Source organism: Corythoichthys intestinalis, chromosome 7, assembly GCF_030265065.1.
Source record: "Corythoichthys intestinalis isolate RoL2023-P3 chromosome 7, ASM3026506v1, whole genome shotgun sequence".
Classification (NCBI taxonomy): Eukaryota; Metazoa; Chordata; class Actinopteri; order Syngnathiformes; family Syngnathidae; genus Corythoichthys; species Corythoichthys intestinalis.
The window spans coordinates 58,088,348-58,106,199 of NC_080401.1; the positions used below are offsets into that span (position 1 = coordinate 58,088,348).

Below are 17,852 nucleotides of genomic sequence, written 5' to 3' on the forward strand. Positions count from 1 at the left end.
CAACACTGACCAAATTCCAACCAACATCTTACACCATTTGCTACTTTCTGACCAAATTCGACCAAAATTGTACAGCATTAACCACATTTTGATCGAAATCTTTGCTCGAATCTACATTTCCCCAGTTTTTAAGCAAAGAATTGAATTCGTTTTAACATATTTTGACCAACATTTTACACCACTGACCACATTCTGATCTACATATTAGGCGTCGACAAAAAATCAAAAAGTTGGACAAAAAAGTATTTCGTCCAAATTTGGCCAAAATTCTACAGCATTAACCACATTTTGATCAACATCTTACACCATTTACTAGTTCTTAATCAACAATTCACTTAATTTCAACCAACTTTGACTAACATTTCATACCCTACGCTCCTATTTTTGACCAAATTCTACAAAAATTCTGCACCAACCTTCACACCAAAAATCCTCAAATATTTAAACCTGTATTACCCTAGCAAGCATCTACTCGGACTCAACACATTAAAGTGTCAAATAAACCCATCCAAACACTCACCTAACCTTAGTTAATTTCACTCAAAACCTAAGTTAACATGCCCAGGAGGTCCAAATGTAACACTAACAAAATTCCAGTCGTAATCCACGACTGTAAAAATGTCAAAACACGTCAAAGTCGATACTTACGGCTAACAGCAGCGACACAAACGTTCCGATCATGACTGCTGTCCGCGGCCATGAAACCGAGCCCTCGCGGCTTCCTGATAATGTGAACTGGCCCGGGTGGGTGGCGCCTTATTTACGAAGGGGAGGACTACTGCTTTCTTCTCAAAAAACACACACCTAAACACACTCACGCATGCACATGCCCTGGGGGCAGCAACAGGTCGGTGTGAAAATACACCGTGGAGGCCTCACGGTCCTATTCGCCTCTCGTAAATGTGCCTTTAACTGTCTTAAAAGTCATTTGTGCTGCACTGTGATTATGATATATGATGCTTAGTTATTAGTCGTTTACTGGGTGCTTTTGTTTGTGCCTGTAGGGTCAGAAAATATGACCTTGAATGTCCTAACTCATTCGTTTTGAAAACAAAAATGTGATGGCTGCTTTGCTGTGATAGGTAAACACCTATGACACTTCCTGTAGATTTGGGGTGTTTTGAGGTCACTTCCTGTTGTTAATGGGTCGATTTTTAGTTTTGGGGAATGTCAGGGTCACCTCCTGTTGATTCGGGGACATTGTGAGGTCACTTCCTGTTGATGTCGGGTCATTTCCGGCTGATTTTGGGGCATTTTGAGGTCACTTCCTGTTGATTTTGGGGTGTTTTGAGTTGACTTCCTGTTGATATCAGGTCACTTCCTGTTGATCTGGGGCATTTTTAGGTCACTTCCTGTTGATTTTGGGTCACTTTTCTGTTTGGGGGCATTGTCGGGGTCCCTTGCTGCTGATTTTGGGGCATTTAAAGGTCACTTCCTGTTGATATCGGGTCACTTCCTGTTGATTTTGGGGTGTTTTGAGGTCACTTCCTGTTTATAACAGGTCACTTCCTGTTGATTTAGGGCATTTTTAGGTCACTTCCTGTTGATTTTGGGTCACTTCCTGTTTATTTTGGGGTATATTGAGTTCACTTCCTGTTGATTTTGGGGTGTGTTTAGGTCACTTCCTGTTTGTATTGTGTCACTTCCAGTTGATTTCGGGTCCTGCTGATTTTGGGGCATTTAAGGGTCACTTCCTGTTGATATCGGGTCACTTCCTGTTGATTTTGGGGTGTTTTGAGGTCACTTCCTGTTTGTATTGTGTCACTTCCAGTTGATTTCGGGTCCTGCTGATTGTGGGGCATTTAAGGGTCACTTCCTGTTGATATCGGGTCACTTCCTGTTGATTTTGGGGCATTTTGAGTTCACTTCCTGTTGATTTTGGGTGTTTTGAGGTCACTTCCTGTTGATTTGGGGCGTTTTTAGGTCACTTCCTGTTGATATTGCGTCATTTCCTGTTGGTTTTGGGTCACTTTTCTGTTTGGGGCATTGTCAGGGTCACTTCCTGTTGATTTTGGCGCATTTTGAGTTCACTTCCTGTTGTTTTGGGGGTGTTTTGAGGTCACTTCCTGTTGATATCAGGTCACTTCCTGTTGATTTTGGGTCACTTTTCTGTTTGGGGCATTGTCAGGGTCACTTCCTGTCGATTTTGGGGCGTTTTGAGTTCACTTCCTGTTGATATCAGGTCACTTCCTGTTGATTTGGGGCATTTTTAGGTCACTTCCTGTTGATATTGCGTCACTCCCTGTTGATTTTGGGTCACTTCTCTGTTTAGGGCATTGTCGGGGCCGTGTCATGCCATGGGGGTAGTGTGGACCCAAGTGCAGGGAAAAGAAAGCGGCGAGGCAAGGGGTAACGAGAAAACAAGGAACAGGTGGGTGACACATAAGGATGCAGGTAGGAGGATAAAAGAGAATGGATGCTGCAACAAGACAATGGCCCGAAACACAGAAATAAACCAACTTCAGAAGAACAAAATACACGTTCTGGAGTGGCCAAGTCAAAGTCCAGACTTCAACCCCACTGAGATGCTGTGGCATGACCTAAAGACAGTGATTTATGCCAGACATCCCAGGAATCCTACTGAACTCTAGCAGTTTTGTAGAGAAGAATCGGCCAAGATTAGTCAATGTGCCAGGCTAATCTGCAGCTACAGGAAGTGCCTGGTTGAAGTTATCGCTGCCAATGGGCGGGGCCACAAAATATTAAATGTGATGATTCACTTACTTGTTTGTCCCCCTTCTGTCATTATTTGCATACTATCACCATTAAACTAGAAACTGCAATTTCATGCTGTGTGGAGATACAGATCTTAGCCCCGCCCAGGTTGGTTTAGGGACATTTCGGGGACAATATCAGGTCACTTCTTGTTGATCTAGGAACATTTGGGGGGCGTGGCCTGGTCATATTAGGTCATTTGAGGACATTTTGGGGGCGTGTCCGATTGATATCGGGTCATTTCCTGTTGATTTGGGGACATTGGATTTTTTGCCATTGAAAATGAATTGGAAAAAATTGGGACGTCCATGGCCGTCAATGGCATCGACTTGCGTCGGTGTCAATGAAATCCAAGTACATTGGCATCAATAGAATGGACAAACATGCCTGTCAATGGCATTAAACAAAGTAAATGTCATTGGAAATTAATGGAAAATTTGGACGTCCATGGCCTTCAATGGCAGCACCCTCCATAAGCGTCAATGGAATCGGGGACATTTGGGGGACACGTCCTATTGATATCTGGTCATTTCCTTTTGATTTGGGGAAATTGGATTTTTTGACATTGAAAATGAATGGGGAAAAAAATGGACGTCCATGGCCGTCAATGGTATCGACATCCATATGCGTCAATGGAATCCAAGTACATTGGCATCAACAGAAATGACATACATGGCCGTCAATGGCATCTGTCTAAATTGGCCTCAATGCAAAGTTAATGCGATTGGAAATGAATGAGAAATTTGGACGTCCATGGCCGTCATTGGCATCAATTTCATTGGAAATTTCATTCAAAGTGAATGGGGAAATTTGAACGTTGCATCCCGTTTAAAATGAATTGGAAAGTTTTTGGCAAATTTTCGGGGAATCGTACATTTTTTCCAAATTCTGTATACTTTTATGGCCCTCACTGTCCCGGAATTTTTCATGTCCAAATTATGTGATTTGGTCAAAAATTGTACGACTACATATATTTTTAAAATTGTTTTTTTTTTTGTTGAAAAATCGGCATTTATGAGCGAACGGATAATTTTTTGGGATAGTTCGAAAAATTCCCTGCGAAGCGTGAAAATTCCGGTCGTTTGGATATTCAAACGGTGCTGATCAGTCAAACGGTTCGGGCTTTGCGGTGCGCCGAAGAAATCCCATTCAAAAAAAAAAACCCCAAAAAACAGAATAACACTTTAAGACCCAGATATTTATGAAAAGCTAAAAATGTTTGGGTGGTTTTAGTTAAAGCAAACACTGTTTTTTCATCTGTGTGATTTTGACAAAGATCAGCTCACATTTGATGGTGATTTGATGCAGAAATTTGAGAAACTCCAAAAGGTTCAGATACTTTTTCATACCACTGTAGACATCTAATTCATTTGGACAGTGAGGGCTGGCAGCCTTTTGTGACACATTTAGAGATAAATATTTTCAGTGGCTAGCAAAACAAGTCGTTTTGATTCATGACCTGTTTTGGGCGTGGTCGCTACTCAGACTTTCACCCGAGCTTTGTTTGCGCGTCAGTCTCAATTCATCATGTGAGTCAATTAACAGTGACTCATCAGCTCAAATCCGTGTCTGCGCGTCACCTAGTCGTCGCTGGATTGGACGTCAACCCCAGTCGATGACAGTCAATGAGTCAAAAAAAAAAATCCCTATTCATATCAAAGGCAAAAACATATGACTTCAAAAATGCTACTTGTCCAGCATATTATATCCAATTCACATAATAATAATACATTTAGCTTTTGATAAACCTTATTTAAATCCTTCAATTTAAAAATTTATGACCTCGTAAAATGACGACTTCAATCTCATATTACGATTTTGATGTTGGTAAATTTGCTTCATGCTAATGCTAACAAATCCATACCTGTCAAGTTGTACTGTTTCGGCGTAATTTGTACGCGTAATGTGTGCACCATGCGTTCAAAATCTGTACGTTTTTCGTGCATTACGTTTTTTTTTTCTCCGTTCGGATTTTGTCACCGTTTCGGCAACGAGACAATGTGACAAAAGACGTCTCAGAAAGGCTCTGTTGTAGTGAACCTTCCTGGAGAATTCAGGTAACTTTTTATCGAAAATATTCCTGAATCGGCAAAATCTTGACTTGAATCTATCTTTAAATGATGAAACAGTTTTAAAACTTCAACATGTCAAAAGTAGACAAAGGGGAACTAATGCAAAAACGGTAGCAATTTTAACAAATTTTACAGTTGATTCACAACATTAAACAATTTCCAAACATAGCAAAGGTTACTACAGTGGGGCAAACAAGTATTTAGTCAACCACTAATTGTGCAAGTTCTCCCACTTGAAAATATTAGAGAGGCCTGTAATTGTCAACATGGGTAAACCTCAACCATGAGAGACAGAACGTGGACCACCCCCCCTCAGAAAATCACATTGTTTAATTTATTTGCAAATAATGGTGGAAAATAAGTATTTGGTCTATACCAAAAGTTCATCTCAATACTTTGTTATGTACCCTTTGTTGGCAATAACGGAGGCCCATTCCTCCATGCAGATCTCCTCTAGAGCAGTGATGTTTTGGGGCTGTCACACGGACTTCCACAGATCCCTCCACAGATTTTCGATGGGGTTGAGATCTGGAGACTGGCTAGGCCACTCCGGGACCTTGAAATGCTTCTTACGAAGCCACTCCTTTGTTGCCCTGCCTGTGTGTTTGGGATCATTGTCATGCTGAAAGACCCAGCCACGTCTCATCTTCAATGCCCTTGCTGACGGAATGAGATTTTCACTCAAAATCTCTCGATACACGGCCCCATTCATTCTTTCCTTTACACAGATCAGTCGTCCCGGTCCCTTTGCAGAAAAACAGCCCCAAAGCATGATGTTTCCACCTCCATGCTTCACAGTGGGTATGGTGTTCTTAGGATGCAATTCAGTATTCTTTCTCCTCCAAACACGAGAACCTGTGTTTCTACCAAAAAGTTCTATTTTGGTTTCATCTGACCATAACACTTTCTCCCAGTCATCAAATTTTGCTCCCAAAGCTTTTGTGGCGGTGAAAAGCCCTCTTTTATATTCAGTTGGACTCTTTTCTACATGTCTGTCCATGATCAAACCTAAGTTAATATTCCTTTCTTGAAAGTTTGTAGTGTTTACTTTGGAATTGCTACATTCGTGGCCATTTTTAACGTTACGCGCATGCAAAATTTGTCAGAACACCGGGAATCTGTGGCAGAAAAATACAGCAAATATAAAATAACATTTGTTTTTAGCCCCGTTGTGTTAAGTGCAGGGAACATATAACTCACCCGCTGAATCAGTGGAAGGCCTGAGCTTGTTTCGTGGAGACAAAATGGTCCCATCGAGGTGGGATGGGAGAGTGAGAGACGCCCGCTTCACAAAGATACGATGTTGGAAATTGTAGCATGGTTTTCAGTGCTCTCCTAGCGATGTCAGGATATTCCGGAATGACTTTAATCCAGAACCTCGGTAGAGTTGTTGTCTCAAATGTACGTTTAAGGTCGCCATTATTTGCGACTTCTACAAGCTGATCCACCTATTGCATAGATAGGCTCGAATCACTCGGTTAATTCACAAACGGGTCACGAATCCACTCGTTCGCAGTTCGTGGGTCTTTAGTGATTGGAAAGTAGCGTAGATTTTGTTTTCTTCGAGGTTGTAGGCTCATCTTCTGGCTCGTCAGTTGCCCTTTTCGGTGAAAAAATCTGTCCGAAGTCGTCTTTTTTTCAATCATTCTAGTGTGGGGGCTAATTATTTCCGGGAACAAATGTGATGTGCCCGCCCTACGTCATACGTTATTATTGAGGACAAGCGCACATACATAGATATACAAAACAAGATGTACTGCTAGCAGTCCAATCACTGGATTTCTATGATGACATTCTATCCTGTAGTATTATATCTAGAGTAGACAGGGATATTGGTGTGTAAATGGGCACAGGCCAAAGTTGATTCGGCCAGAATGCAGTCGTTAATAAATTATTATTTCTGTGCGGCCCGGTAGCAAATGCGCCACGGACAGATACCGGTCCGTGGCCCGGCGGTTGGGGACCCCTGCTCTAGCGAACCACAGGCGGGCCTGGATGTGTATTGGCTTCAGCAGGGGGACACGTCTGGCAGTGCAGGATTTGAGTCCCTGGCAGCAAATTGTGTTACTGATAGTAGCCTTTGTTATTGTGGTCCCAGCTCTCTGTAGGTCATTCACTAGGTGGTTCTGGGATTTTTGCTCACTGTTCTTGTTATTATTTTGACACCACGGGGTGAGATCTTGCATGGAGCCCCAGATCAAGGGAGATTATCAGTGGTCCTGTATGTCTTCCGTTTTCTAATAATGGCTCCCACGGTTGATTTCTTTACACCAAGCGTTTTACCTATTGCAGATTCAGTCTTACCAGCCTGGTGCAGGTCTACAATTTTGTCTCCAGTGTCCTTCGACAGCTTTTTGGTCACGGCCATAGTGGAGTTTGGAGTGTGACTGACTGAGGTTGTGGACAGGTGTCTTTTATACCGATAATGAGTTAAAACAGGTGCCATTAATACAGTTAACAAGTGGAGCCTCCTTAGACCTCGTTAGAAGAAGTTAGACCTCTTTGACAGCCAGAAATCTTGCTTGTTTGTAGGTGACCAAATACTTATTTTCCACTCTAATTTGGGAAATTCAATTCAATTCAATTTTATTTGCATAGCCCTCAATCACAACAGAAGTCTCAAAGGGCTTTACAGAGGCAATATGAAAATAAATTCTTTAAAAATCATACTATGTGTTTTTCAGTTTTTTCCCCCACATTCTGTCTCTCATGGTTGAGGTTTACCCATGTTGACAATTACAGGCCTCTCTAATCTTTTCAAGTAGGAAAACTTGCACGATTGGTGGTTGACTAAATACTTATTTGCCCCACTGTACAGCGTTGTAAGATTAGTCACCAATTTATAAGGGCATACGTCACTATTTGTAAGATTGCTAACGGCCTCGGGTTGACAGGTATACAAATCATTCAAAAACACCCTATACAGGCTAAATTCAATTAGCACCATCTCCCCCAGCCGCCCCCAAATACCAGAAACGGCCTGTATTTGATCACAAATCCGATCGTCGGCGGACCAATCAGGAGGCTTAGTTGTAACGGTCACATGATCCGACCGAAAAAACAGGCCGAGCTACTGAAACAGCTGTTTGTTTTCAACACAGCCAATAGCATTGCAACTCACGATGCTTTCGAACTAACTTACTCACACTTTCTGGGAGTGGCGCTTTTGTCAGCAATTTCAGGTGTACATATATGAGTTAGTTACTTTTTAAAGCAAATTATGAGTACATAACAATTGAGAACATTCTGGAATTTCAATTCAAAACTCGTGGTTAGAGTCCTATTTTTCATCTCAAACGCTTAAAACAAAGTAATAACTTCACAAAGAAAGAAAGGATATTTTCATGGAATCATTTATTGAATACTTGGAAAAAAAAACTCATTTTTGTCATTCTAAATAAGACTTTCAATGGCTATTTTAGTTATTAGAATGTTGAGATTTCGAACATTGATGAGGTGTGGCCTTAATATCCGCTTTTTTCTTTTAAAAAAAAAATGTGTGAGTGTGTGCTTGTCAAAACCGGTTCTGCAAAGGTAGCTCACACATGTGCAGACACACCTCAAAGTGCGTCCTTTTTCAACATGTGCTGTGTTTGCCCTGACGTTTACTCCAACACATCGACAACTTTCATCAATAATATACAATCACCCCTCCAGCTTCCTATGGTTTTAATGTCTTGTCCAAAAATGCCCCAGAATAACAGGAAATGGCGTTAAATCGATAGGAAGTGACCCAAAATGTATTAAGAAAATAGTGAAACTGAACAGGAGGTGACCCAAAATTGCCTCAAAACAGACAAATAAGGCACAATTAAAAGGAAGTGGCCTACAATTGCCACATACTAACAGATAGTGGCCCAAAATCAACAGGAAATGACCCAGAAATGCCCAAAAACTAAACATGAGTTGACCCCAAAGTACCCCAAAATCAACAGGTGACACAAACCGAGCAGGAAGTGGCCTAAAATTGCACCAGAATAAGTGGAAGTGACCCAAAATAAACAGGAAGTTACCTAAAATTCCCCTACAATAATCGGAAATAGCCCAAAATCAACAGGAAATAAGCCAGAAATGCCCCAAAAAACTAAACACAAGGTAACCCTAAACTGCTCCAAAATCAACAAGTGAGCCACAACTAACAGGAAGTAACTTAAAATGGCCCCATAAACAACAAGTGAACCAAAGTTAACAGGACGTTATCAAAAATTGCCCCGGAATAAAAGAAAGTGGCCCAAAATCAACAGGAAATGACCTAAAATTGACAGTAGGTTACCCAAAATGGCCGCAGAATAACAGGAAGTGGCCCAAAATCAACAGGACGTTATCAAAAATTGCCCCGGAATAAAAGAAAGTGGCCCAAAATCAACAGGAAATGACCCAAAATTGACAGTAGGTTACCCAAAATGGACGCAGAATAACAGGAAGTGGCCCAAAATCAACAGGACGTTATCAAAAATTGCCCCGGAATAAAACAAAGTGGCCCAAAATCAACGGGAAATGACCCAAAATTGACAGTAGGTTACCCCAAAATGGCCGCAGAATAACAAGAAGTGGCCCAAAATCAACAGGACGTTACCAAAAATTGCCCCGGAATAAAAGAAAGTGGCCCAAAATCAACAGGAAATGACCCAAAATTGACATTAGGTTACCCAAAATGGCCGCAGAATAACAGGAAGTGGCCCAAAATCAACAGGACGTTATCAAAAATTGCACCGGAATAAAACAAAGTGGCCCAAAATCAACAGGAAATGACCCAAAATTGACAGTAGGTCACCCAAAATGGCCGCAGAATAACAGGAAGTGGCCCAAAATCAACAGGACGTTACCAAAAATTGCCCCGGAATAAAAGAAAGTGGCCCAAAATCAACAGGAAATGACCCAAAATTGACATTAGGTTACCCAAAATGGCCTCAGAATAACAGGAAGTGGCCCAAAATCAACAGGACGTTATCAAAAATTGCCCCGGAATAAAAGAAAGTGGCCCAAAATCAACAGGAAATGACCCAAAATTGACAGTAGGTTACCCAAAATGGCCGTAGAATAACAGGAAGTGGCCCAAAATCAACAGGAAGTGACCTAAATCTACCTCAGAACACCAGGACGTGGCCTGAAATCATGAGAATACTCAAAATTAACAGTAGGTATGCCAAAATTGCTCCAGAATAACAGCAAGTGGCCCAAAAATCAACAGGAAGCTACCCAAAATCAAGAGGAAGTAACTTAAAATGGCTCAGAAAACAACAAGTGAACCAAGGTTAACGGTATGTGACCAAAAATTGCCCCATAAAAAAACGAAGTCCCCCAAAATCAACAGGAAATGACCCAAAATTAACAGTAGGTTACCCAAAATTACAGCAGGGCCGAGAACGAAAAATGGTATTTGCCGTGTGGCAAAATTGATTTTGCCATGTGACATTTTTTTTTTTGCCATGTTGCATTTTTTTGGCCATGTGGCAAAATTGATTTTGCCATGTGGCATTTTTTTTGCCATGTGGCAAAAGTGATTTTGCCATGTGGCATTTTTTTTGGTATGTGGCAAAATGGATGCGCTTTCATGGAAAATGCATAGCCGTCAATGGCATGGACGAGCACGGCCTGCAAAAATGCCATATACCCCCCCCAAAATGCCACATACAAAAAAAATGCCACAAACCAAAATCCATCTTTCGACATACCAATAAAAAATGCCACATGTCAAGATACATTTTGCCACATGGCAAAACAATGCCACATGGCAAAATCAATTTTGCCACATCGGAAAAAAAATGTCACTTGGAAAAAAAAAGCATCATGGCAAAATTGATTTTGCCATGTGGCTTTTTTTTTTTTTTTTGCCATATGGCAAAATTGATTTTGCCATGTGGCATATTTTTTGGCATGTGGCAAAATGGATGCACTTTCATGGAAAATTTGGACATGCATAGCCGTCAATGGCATGGACGTGCACGGCCTGCAAAAATGCCATAAACCCCCAAAAAATGCCACATACAAAAAAAAAAATGCCACAAACCAAAATCCATCTTTCCACATACCAATAAAAAACGCCACATGTCAAGATACATTTTGCCACATGGCAAAACAATGCCACATGGCAAAATCAATTTTGCCACATCGCAAAAAAAATCTCACTTGGAAAAAAACAAAGCCTCATGGCAAAATCAATTTTGCCTCATGGCAAAAAAAAAATGCCGCATGGCTAAATCCATTTTCAAATGATCAGGATTGTTATCAGGCAACTGCAGAGCTTGCTGATGAGCTGATCATTGATTCAGGTGTGCTAAAGGGGGGAGACATGGAAAACAAGCTAGATTGCAGCTCTCGAGGACCAGGGTTGGCCACCCCTGCTAGATGACTGAGAAAGTTGTTGGACAGTTGAAGTTAGTGAGACGCTACTGTGTTTCTCATCCCAGTTCATCTTCTGAATCAGTTTTTTTTTGTTTGTTTATGTAGGTCCAGTCACGTTCTTCAAACAGAATCTGTTATTCGCGAGTCTCCCGCACGATCACTTTCTGGTACGTTAGGACTCTTGAAGAAGCCACCTGAGGTCCTGGAGTCCTGGTTTCACCACTCGTCTTGTTGAAGGACTTGACAGTACTAGATGAACCTTCCACCAGGTGGACTCTTTGACCTCCAGAAATCCTTGAAGTTCCTCTACCTCGTTGACTCCCCTTGAGAACTTTCAAAGACTCCATAGGGAGCTGGGTTTCCACCATGACCACGTTCCGGAGTTCCTAACTCCCGAACAGACCTCAGTTGTAACTGGAGGACTACCTGTACTTGTTTCCGGGTCCCGCCTCTTTCCTCTTATTGGTTGAAACATTAGAATTCAGGGGTGACCGACCCTGGTCCTCGAGAGCCGCGATCCAGCTTGTTTTCCATGTTTCCCTCCTCCAACACACCTGAATCAAATTATCAGGATTGTTATCAGGCACCGGTTTGGTGGCCTCAGCATTGCATCTCTACTTTTTGCAGATGTGGTGCTGTTGGCTTCATCAAGCCGTGACCTCCAACTCTCACTGGGGCAGTTCGCAGCCGAGTGTGAAGCGGTTGGGATGAAGATCAGCACCTCCAAATCCGAGACCATGGTCCTCAGCCGGAAAAGGGTGGCATGCCCTCTCCGGGTCGGGGATGAGGTCCTGCCCCAAGTGGAGGAGTTCAAGTATCTTGGGGTCTTGTTCACGAGTGAGGGTAGGAGGGAACGGGAGACTGACAGGCGGATCGGTGCAGCGTCTGCAGTGACGCGAACTCTGCACTGCTCCATTGTGGTGGAGAAGGAGCTGAGCCAAAAGGCGAAGCTCTCGATTTACCGGTCGATCTACGCTCCTACCCTCACCTATGGACACGAGCTGTGGGTCGTGACCGAAAGAACAAGATCCCGGATACAACCGGCCGAACTGAGTTTCCTCCGCAGGGTGTCCGGGCTCTCCCTTAGACATAGGTTGAGAAGCCCAGTCATCCGGGAGGGGCTTGGTGTCGAGCCGCTACTCCTCTGCGTTGATAGGAGCCAATTGAGGTGGCTCGGGCTTCTGGTTCAGATGCCTCCTGGACGCCTCCCTGGAGAGGTATTCCGGGCATGTCCCACCGGCGGGAGGCCCTGGGGTCGACCCAGGACACGCTGGAGAGACTATGTCGCTCGGCTGGCCTGGGAACGCCTTGGAATCCCGCCGGAGGAGCTGTCTGAAGTGGCTGGGGAGAGGGAAGTCTGGGCTTCCCTGCTAAAGCTGCTGCCCCCGCGACCCGACCCCGGACTAAGCGGAAGATAATGGATGGATGGATGTTATCAGGCAACTGCAGAGCTTGCTGATGAGCTGATCATTTGATTCAGGTGTGTTAAAGGAGGGAGACATGGAAAACAAGCTAGATTGCAGCTCTCCAGGACCAGGGTTGCCCACCCCTGCTAGATGACTGAGGAAGTTGTTGGACAGTTCAGGTTAGCAAGACGCTACTGCGGTTCTCATCCCAGTTCGTCTTCTGAATCAGTTTTTTTTGTTTGTTTATGTAGGTCCGGTAACGTTCTTCAAACAGAATCTCTTATTCGCGCGTCTCCCTCACGGCCACTTTCCGGTACGTTGGGACTCTGGAAGAAGCCACCTGAGGTCCTGGAGTCCTGGTTTCACCACTCGTTTTGTTGAAGGACTTGACAGTACTTGATGAACCTTCCACCAGGTGGACTCTTTGACCTCCAGAAATCCTTGAAGTTCCTCTACCTCGTTGACTCCCCTTGAGAACTTTCAAAGACTCCACAGGGAGCTGGGTTTCCACCATGACCACGTTCTGGAGTTCCTCGGCGTGTCCGCCGGACACCGTCATGCCTTGTGCAGGTGCTGCTAGAAACACGCTTTGGAGTTGTGTAGAAGGTGCTTCTGCTAAAAGCACGGCGTTCTGGACTTGAGGTTGGACGACGTACTGCACCGGAGCGGCGGAGGTGTAGAAGATGGGCTGCTCTTGCTGGAGTAAGAACATCTGACCTTGGTTTTCCATTGTGGTGGTCCTACTTTGCTTCGAAGCTCGAGTCACGGTCAGGTCCGCTTCGGGGAGAATCGGCGGTAGATCCGCTTTTGGTGGTAGCTTTTGGAGTTCCGTCTTTGGCGGAATCACGACTTTGGTGGGTGGCGGCGTGATGTTAGCTTGGATCTCCTGGCCGGAGCACAGCTCTGCCAGAGTTTTGAACTTGGGGTCGAGGTCGTCCAGGAAGCGGAGGTCATTGCCGTCGTTCTCCAGGAGGCTGCAGCAGCCCACCGAGCCGGCCGAGGAGCCTTCGCCCTCAAAGTTGCACTTTAAGTACGCGTCCTCGGCAAGGTTGTCGTTGTCGACTATGTTGTAGATCTTCTGTTGAGGAAAAACGTAAATATCAGATGATTTGTTGTGTAGTGTACGTAGACGACAAATACGTTTGAGCTAAAAAAAAAAAAATCAAATAATAAAAATCCATGTTGGAGTTAGTCCTCCTTTAATGCAGGGGGCGATAGAGGTAATGCACCTAAACCAACATCCGACATAACTGGAAAACTAGGAAAATAGGAAATACAAAAAAATAAAAGGAATATTGTTTTTTTTATTTATTATTATTTTTATGTTTTAAAGAGATAAAATGTAAAAATAATATAGATAATAACAGGGAATATTTATTGTTTCCTCCTGTTTGAAATGGAAATTTTTTAAAATAAATAAATAAATATTGATAGTAAATAAATAAAAATAAAAAGGATTATTTATTGTTGTTTATTTTTTTATACATGAAACTAAAAATTAAAACTCTGGAAATACATCACTTTTTTTAAATGGAAAAAAAAAATAAAACCATAAAAAAATTCAATATTAAATACAAAAAAAGGAATATTGTTGTTTTTCCATTTTCTTAAATAGAAAAAAATATATATAAACCTGAAAAAAATAAGGGGAATATTTATTGTTTCCTCTATTGAAAATAGAAAAACTGTAAAATAAATAAATAAATAAAAGTAGAGGAGAATATTTCTTTGTTGTTTTCTTTTTTTTTTTTTAATTAGAAAAAAAAAATACTGTGAATATATTACTTTTTTCTTAATAGAAAAAATGTAAATACATAAAAAATAAAGGGACTATTTACTGCTGTTTCTCCATTTTTTAAAATAGAAAAAATATGTAAAAACAAAAAATAAAGGGAATATTGTTGTTTTTCCTTTTTTTTTTTAAATAGAAAAAAATATATATAAAACCTAAAAAAAATCAGGGGAATATTTATTGTTTCCTCTATTGAAAATAGAAAAACTGTAAAATAAATAAATGAATAAAAATAGAAGAGAATAGTTGTTTGTTTTTTCTTTTTTTTAATTCTATTTTATAAAGAATGTAAAAACTAAAAAAAAAAATTAAATACTGTGAATATATTACTTTTTTCTTAATAGAAAAAATGTAAATACATGAAAATTAAAGGGACTATTTACTGCTGTTTCTCCATTTTTTTAATTAGAAAAAATATGTAAAAACAAAAAATAAAGGGAATATTTGTCTCTTCTATTTAAAATAGAAAAATTGTAAAATAAATAAATGAATAAAAATAGAAGAGAATATTTATTTGTTGTTCCTTTTTTAATAAAGAATGTAAAAACTAAAAAAAATATATACTATGAATATATTACTTTTTTCTTAATAGAAAAAAATGTAAATACATGAAAAATAAAGGGAATGTTTACTGCTTCTTCTCCATTTTTTAAATAGAAAAAATATGTAAAAACAAAAAATAAAGGGAATATTGTTGTTTTTCCATTTTTTTAAATAGAAAAAAATATATATAAAACCTAAAAAAAATCAGGGGACTATTTATTGTTTCCTCTATTGAAAATAGAAAAACTGTAAAATAAATAAATGAATAAAAATAGAAGAGAATAGTTGTTTGTTGTTTTTTCTTTTTTTTCTTTTATTTGATAAAGAATGTAAAAACTAAAAAAAAATTTAAATACTGTGAATATATTACTTTTTTCTTAATAGAAAAAATGTAAATACATGAAAAATAAAGGGACTATTTACTGCTGTTTCTCCATTTTTTTAATTAGGAAAAAAATATGTAAAAACAAAAAATAAAGGGAATATTTATTGTCTCTTCTATTTAAAATAGAAAAATTGTAAAATAAATAAATGAATAAAAATAGAAGAGAATATTTATTTGTTGTTCCCTTTTTAATAAAGAATGTAAAAACTAAAAAAAAAAAATACTGTGAATATATTACTTTTTTCTGAATAGAAAAAAATGTAAATACATGAAAAATAAAGGGAATATTTACTGCTGTTCCTCCATTTTTTTAAATAGAAAAAATATGTAAAAACAAAAAAATAAAAGGAATATTTATTGTTTCTTTTATTTAAAATAGAAAAATTGTAACATATATAAATGAATAAAAATAGAAGAGAATATTTATTTGTTGTTCCCTTTTTAATAAAGAATGTAAAAACTAAAAAAAAAAAATACTGTGAATATATTACTTTTTTCTGAATAGAAAAAAATATAAATACATGAAAAATAAAGGGAATATTTACTGCTGCTTCTCATTTTTTTTAAATAGACAAAATATGTAAAAACAAAAAATAAAGGGGAATAATTATTGTTTCTTCTATTTAAAATAGAAAAATTGTACAAACAAACAAACAAACATACATATACATATACGTATATTGAAGGAGATAGTACCTTTTCTCGTAGGGCACCGTCTAACTGTTTGCATTATTTTAACACACTTAATATAATCAATCAGGAAATAGTACCGTGTCTCGTATTTACTGTTTGACTGTTTGCATTACTTTAACACACGCAATATAAAAGAAATAGAACTTATACCATAGTTTAAGGAAAACAAGCACAATATAGGGCATAGGAGATACATGACGCCTTCTTGTCACGGAAGTCCAACGTCTGCGTTATGCATTGACTGAGCAAGATTGACGCTGACAAGCCCACGTCTGCACTACCAACTCTCGCAATCAGTTCTCCTGGACAGTACAAAACAAAATGGCTGAACGCCCTGTCCCAGCACGTCGAACACCGGAGAATGCCCGATATCCAACTGATAACATGACTGACAAGACTCCAAGAGCTCCTTTGACGCTGAGGTGGCAAAATCCACAACTCTCGTTGCCCGGACAACAGTAACTCCCTGGTCCAATCCTTCAACAGACAATAATCCTAAACACACCCCCTTCTTCCTGCCCACAGCCCGCCCCGCGAGAGCCTTCAAAAGACTGAATGTTTAACTAATCGTGGTCATTTTTTCTCGGGGAAACTTTTGTTGATGTGTAATAAGGGTGACCTTGACCCCTCGCCTGAGTCTGTTTCAGTTTCGCCTTGCTGTTTGATCGCTGTCAACCTGAATAAATAGTCAACTTGTTTTCGGTGAGCCTTCTTTGAACCTATAAAAATGGAGTCAATACAAAGGGTTAAGACTAAGGTGCACGTGTGGAATTTGGCCTTTTGGCCGGTATGTCGGGCACCCGCCGGCCCGGGTCGTTGGAGCTGCGCCAGCGCGGGTCAAGCGGCTCAGCTGCCGCGATTCCGGCAATCTGGCTAATTAATAGGGAATAATTTTGTTTCCTCTTTTTTACATAGAAAAAATGTAAAATATAAATAAATAAAAAAATGAAATAAAATACTTTGAACAGATTACTCATTTTAAACAGAAAAAAAAAATACAAATAAATACATAAATACATGTAAACACATAAAAATAAAGGGAATATTTTACCCCCTTTTTAAATAAAGTAAATAAAATGTAAAATAAATCAATCAATTAATAAAATAAAATAAATAAAAGGAATATTTACTGTAGCTACCCATTTTTTGAATTGAAAAAAAAATATAATAATGTAAATTCATAAAACATTGATGGTTTCCTCTTTTTGAGATAAAAAAAAAACCAAAAAAGAGGAAAAAAAGTATTTTATATGAATATTAATTAATAAATTAATAATAATATAATAAATAATAATAATAAAAAATATTAAAAAATATTTTTGTTCCTTTTTCAAATAGATAAAAAAATGTAAATACATGAACAATAAAGGGAATATTGTTTTTCCCTTTAAAAAAAAAAGTTAAATAAATAAAGGTAATATTTACTTTTGTTTCCTCTTTTTTAATAGAAAAAAATGTTCAATAAAAATTCTAAAAATGGAAATATTTGCTGTTGTTTCCCCTTTGTTAATTAGAAAAAATTAGAAAATAAAAAAGGTAACACTGACTGTTGTTTCCCCTTTTACAGTATAAATAGAAATAATGTAAAAAATTATTTTTTCTAAAATTAATTAATAATAACATATAGCAAACATAAAAAATAAGGAATATTTACTGTTGTTTTGCCCCTTTTAAAATAGAAAATCATAGAAAAAAATGTGAAATTAAAATAAAAAGTGAATATTTATTGTTTTTCACCCTTTTAAATACAAGAAAAAAATAAATAAATGTAAATACATAAAAAATAATAATAATAATGGGAACAGTAACTCTTTTTTTAATAGTAAAAAAATGTAAATACATGAAAAAAAAAATAAAGGCAATATTAATGTTTTTCCCTTATTTATAAATAAAAAATAAAA

The 17,852-nt window shown here is 39.0% G+C and overlaps 2 protein-coding genes across 8 annotated transcripts in view; both read right to left on the minus strand.

The window, feature by feature from the left end:
- Positions 1–747, minus strand: part of LOC130919456 (desmoglein-2.1-like) — a 43,501-nt gene extending 42,754 nt beyond the window's left edge. The window contains exon 1 of the mRNA XM_057842193.1: positions 649–747. Coding sequence (XP_057698176.1) covers positions 649–681 — 33 coding nt within the window. The 5' untranslated portion in view covers positions 682–747. The remainder of the gene's footprint in view (positions 1–648) is intronic.
- An 11,828-nt stretch (positions 748–12,575) lies between these two features.
- The window catches only part of LOC130919014 (desmoglein-2.1-like), a 64,076-nt gene continuing 58,799 nt past the window's right edge, over positions 12,576–17,852 (minus strand). For 3 of the 7 annotated variants that reach the window (XM_057841377.1, XM_057841376.1, XM_057841378.1), the window contains exon 14: positions 12,579–13,616. In XM_057841377.1, coding sequence (XP_057697360.1) covers positions 12,819–13,616 — 798 coding nt within the window. In that variant the 3' untranslated portion in view covers positions 12,579–12,818. Of the gene's footprint in view, positions 13,617–17,852 lie in introns of all 7 variants that reach the window. The other 4 variants (XM_057841372.1, XM_057841373.1, XM_057841374.1 and 1 more) reach the window with 2 other exon arrangements.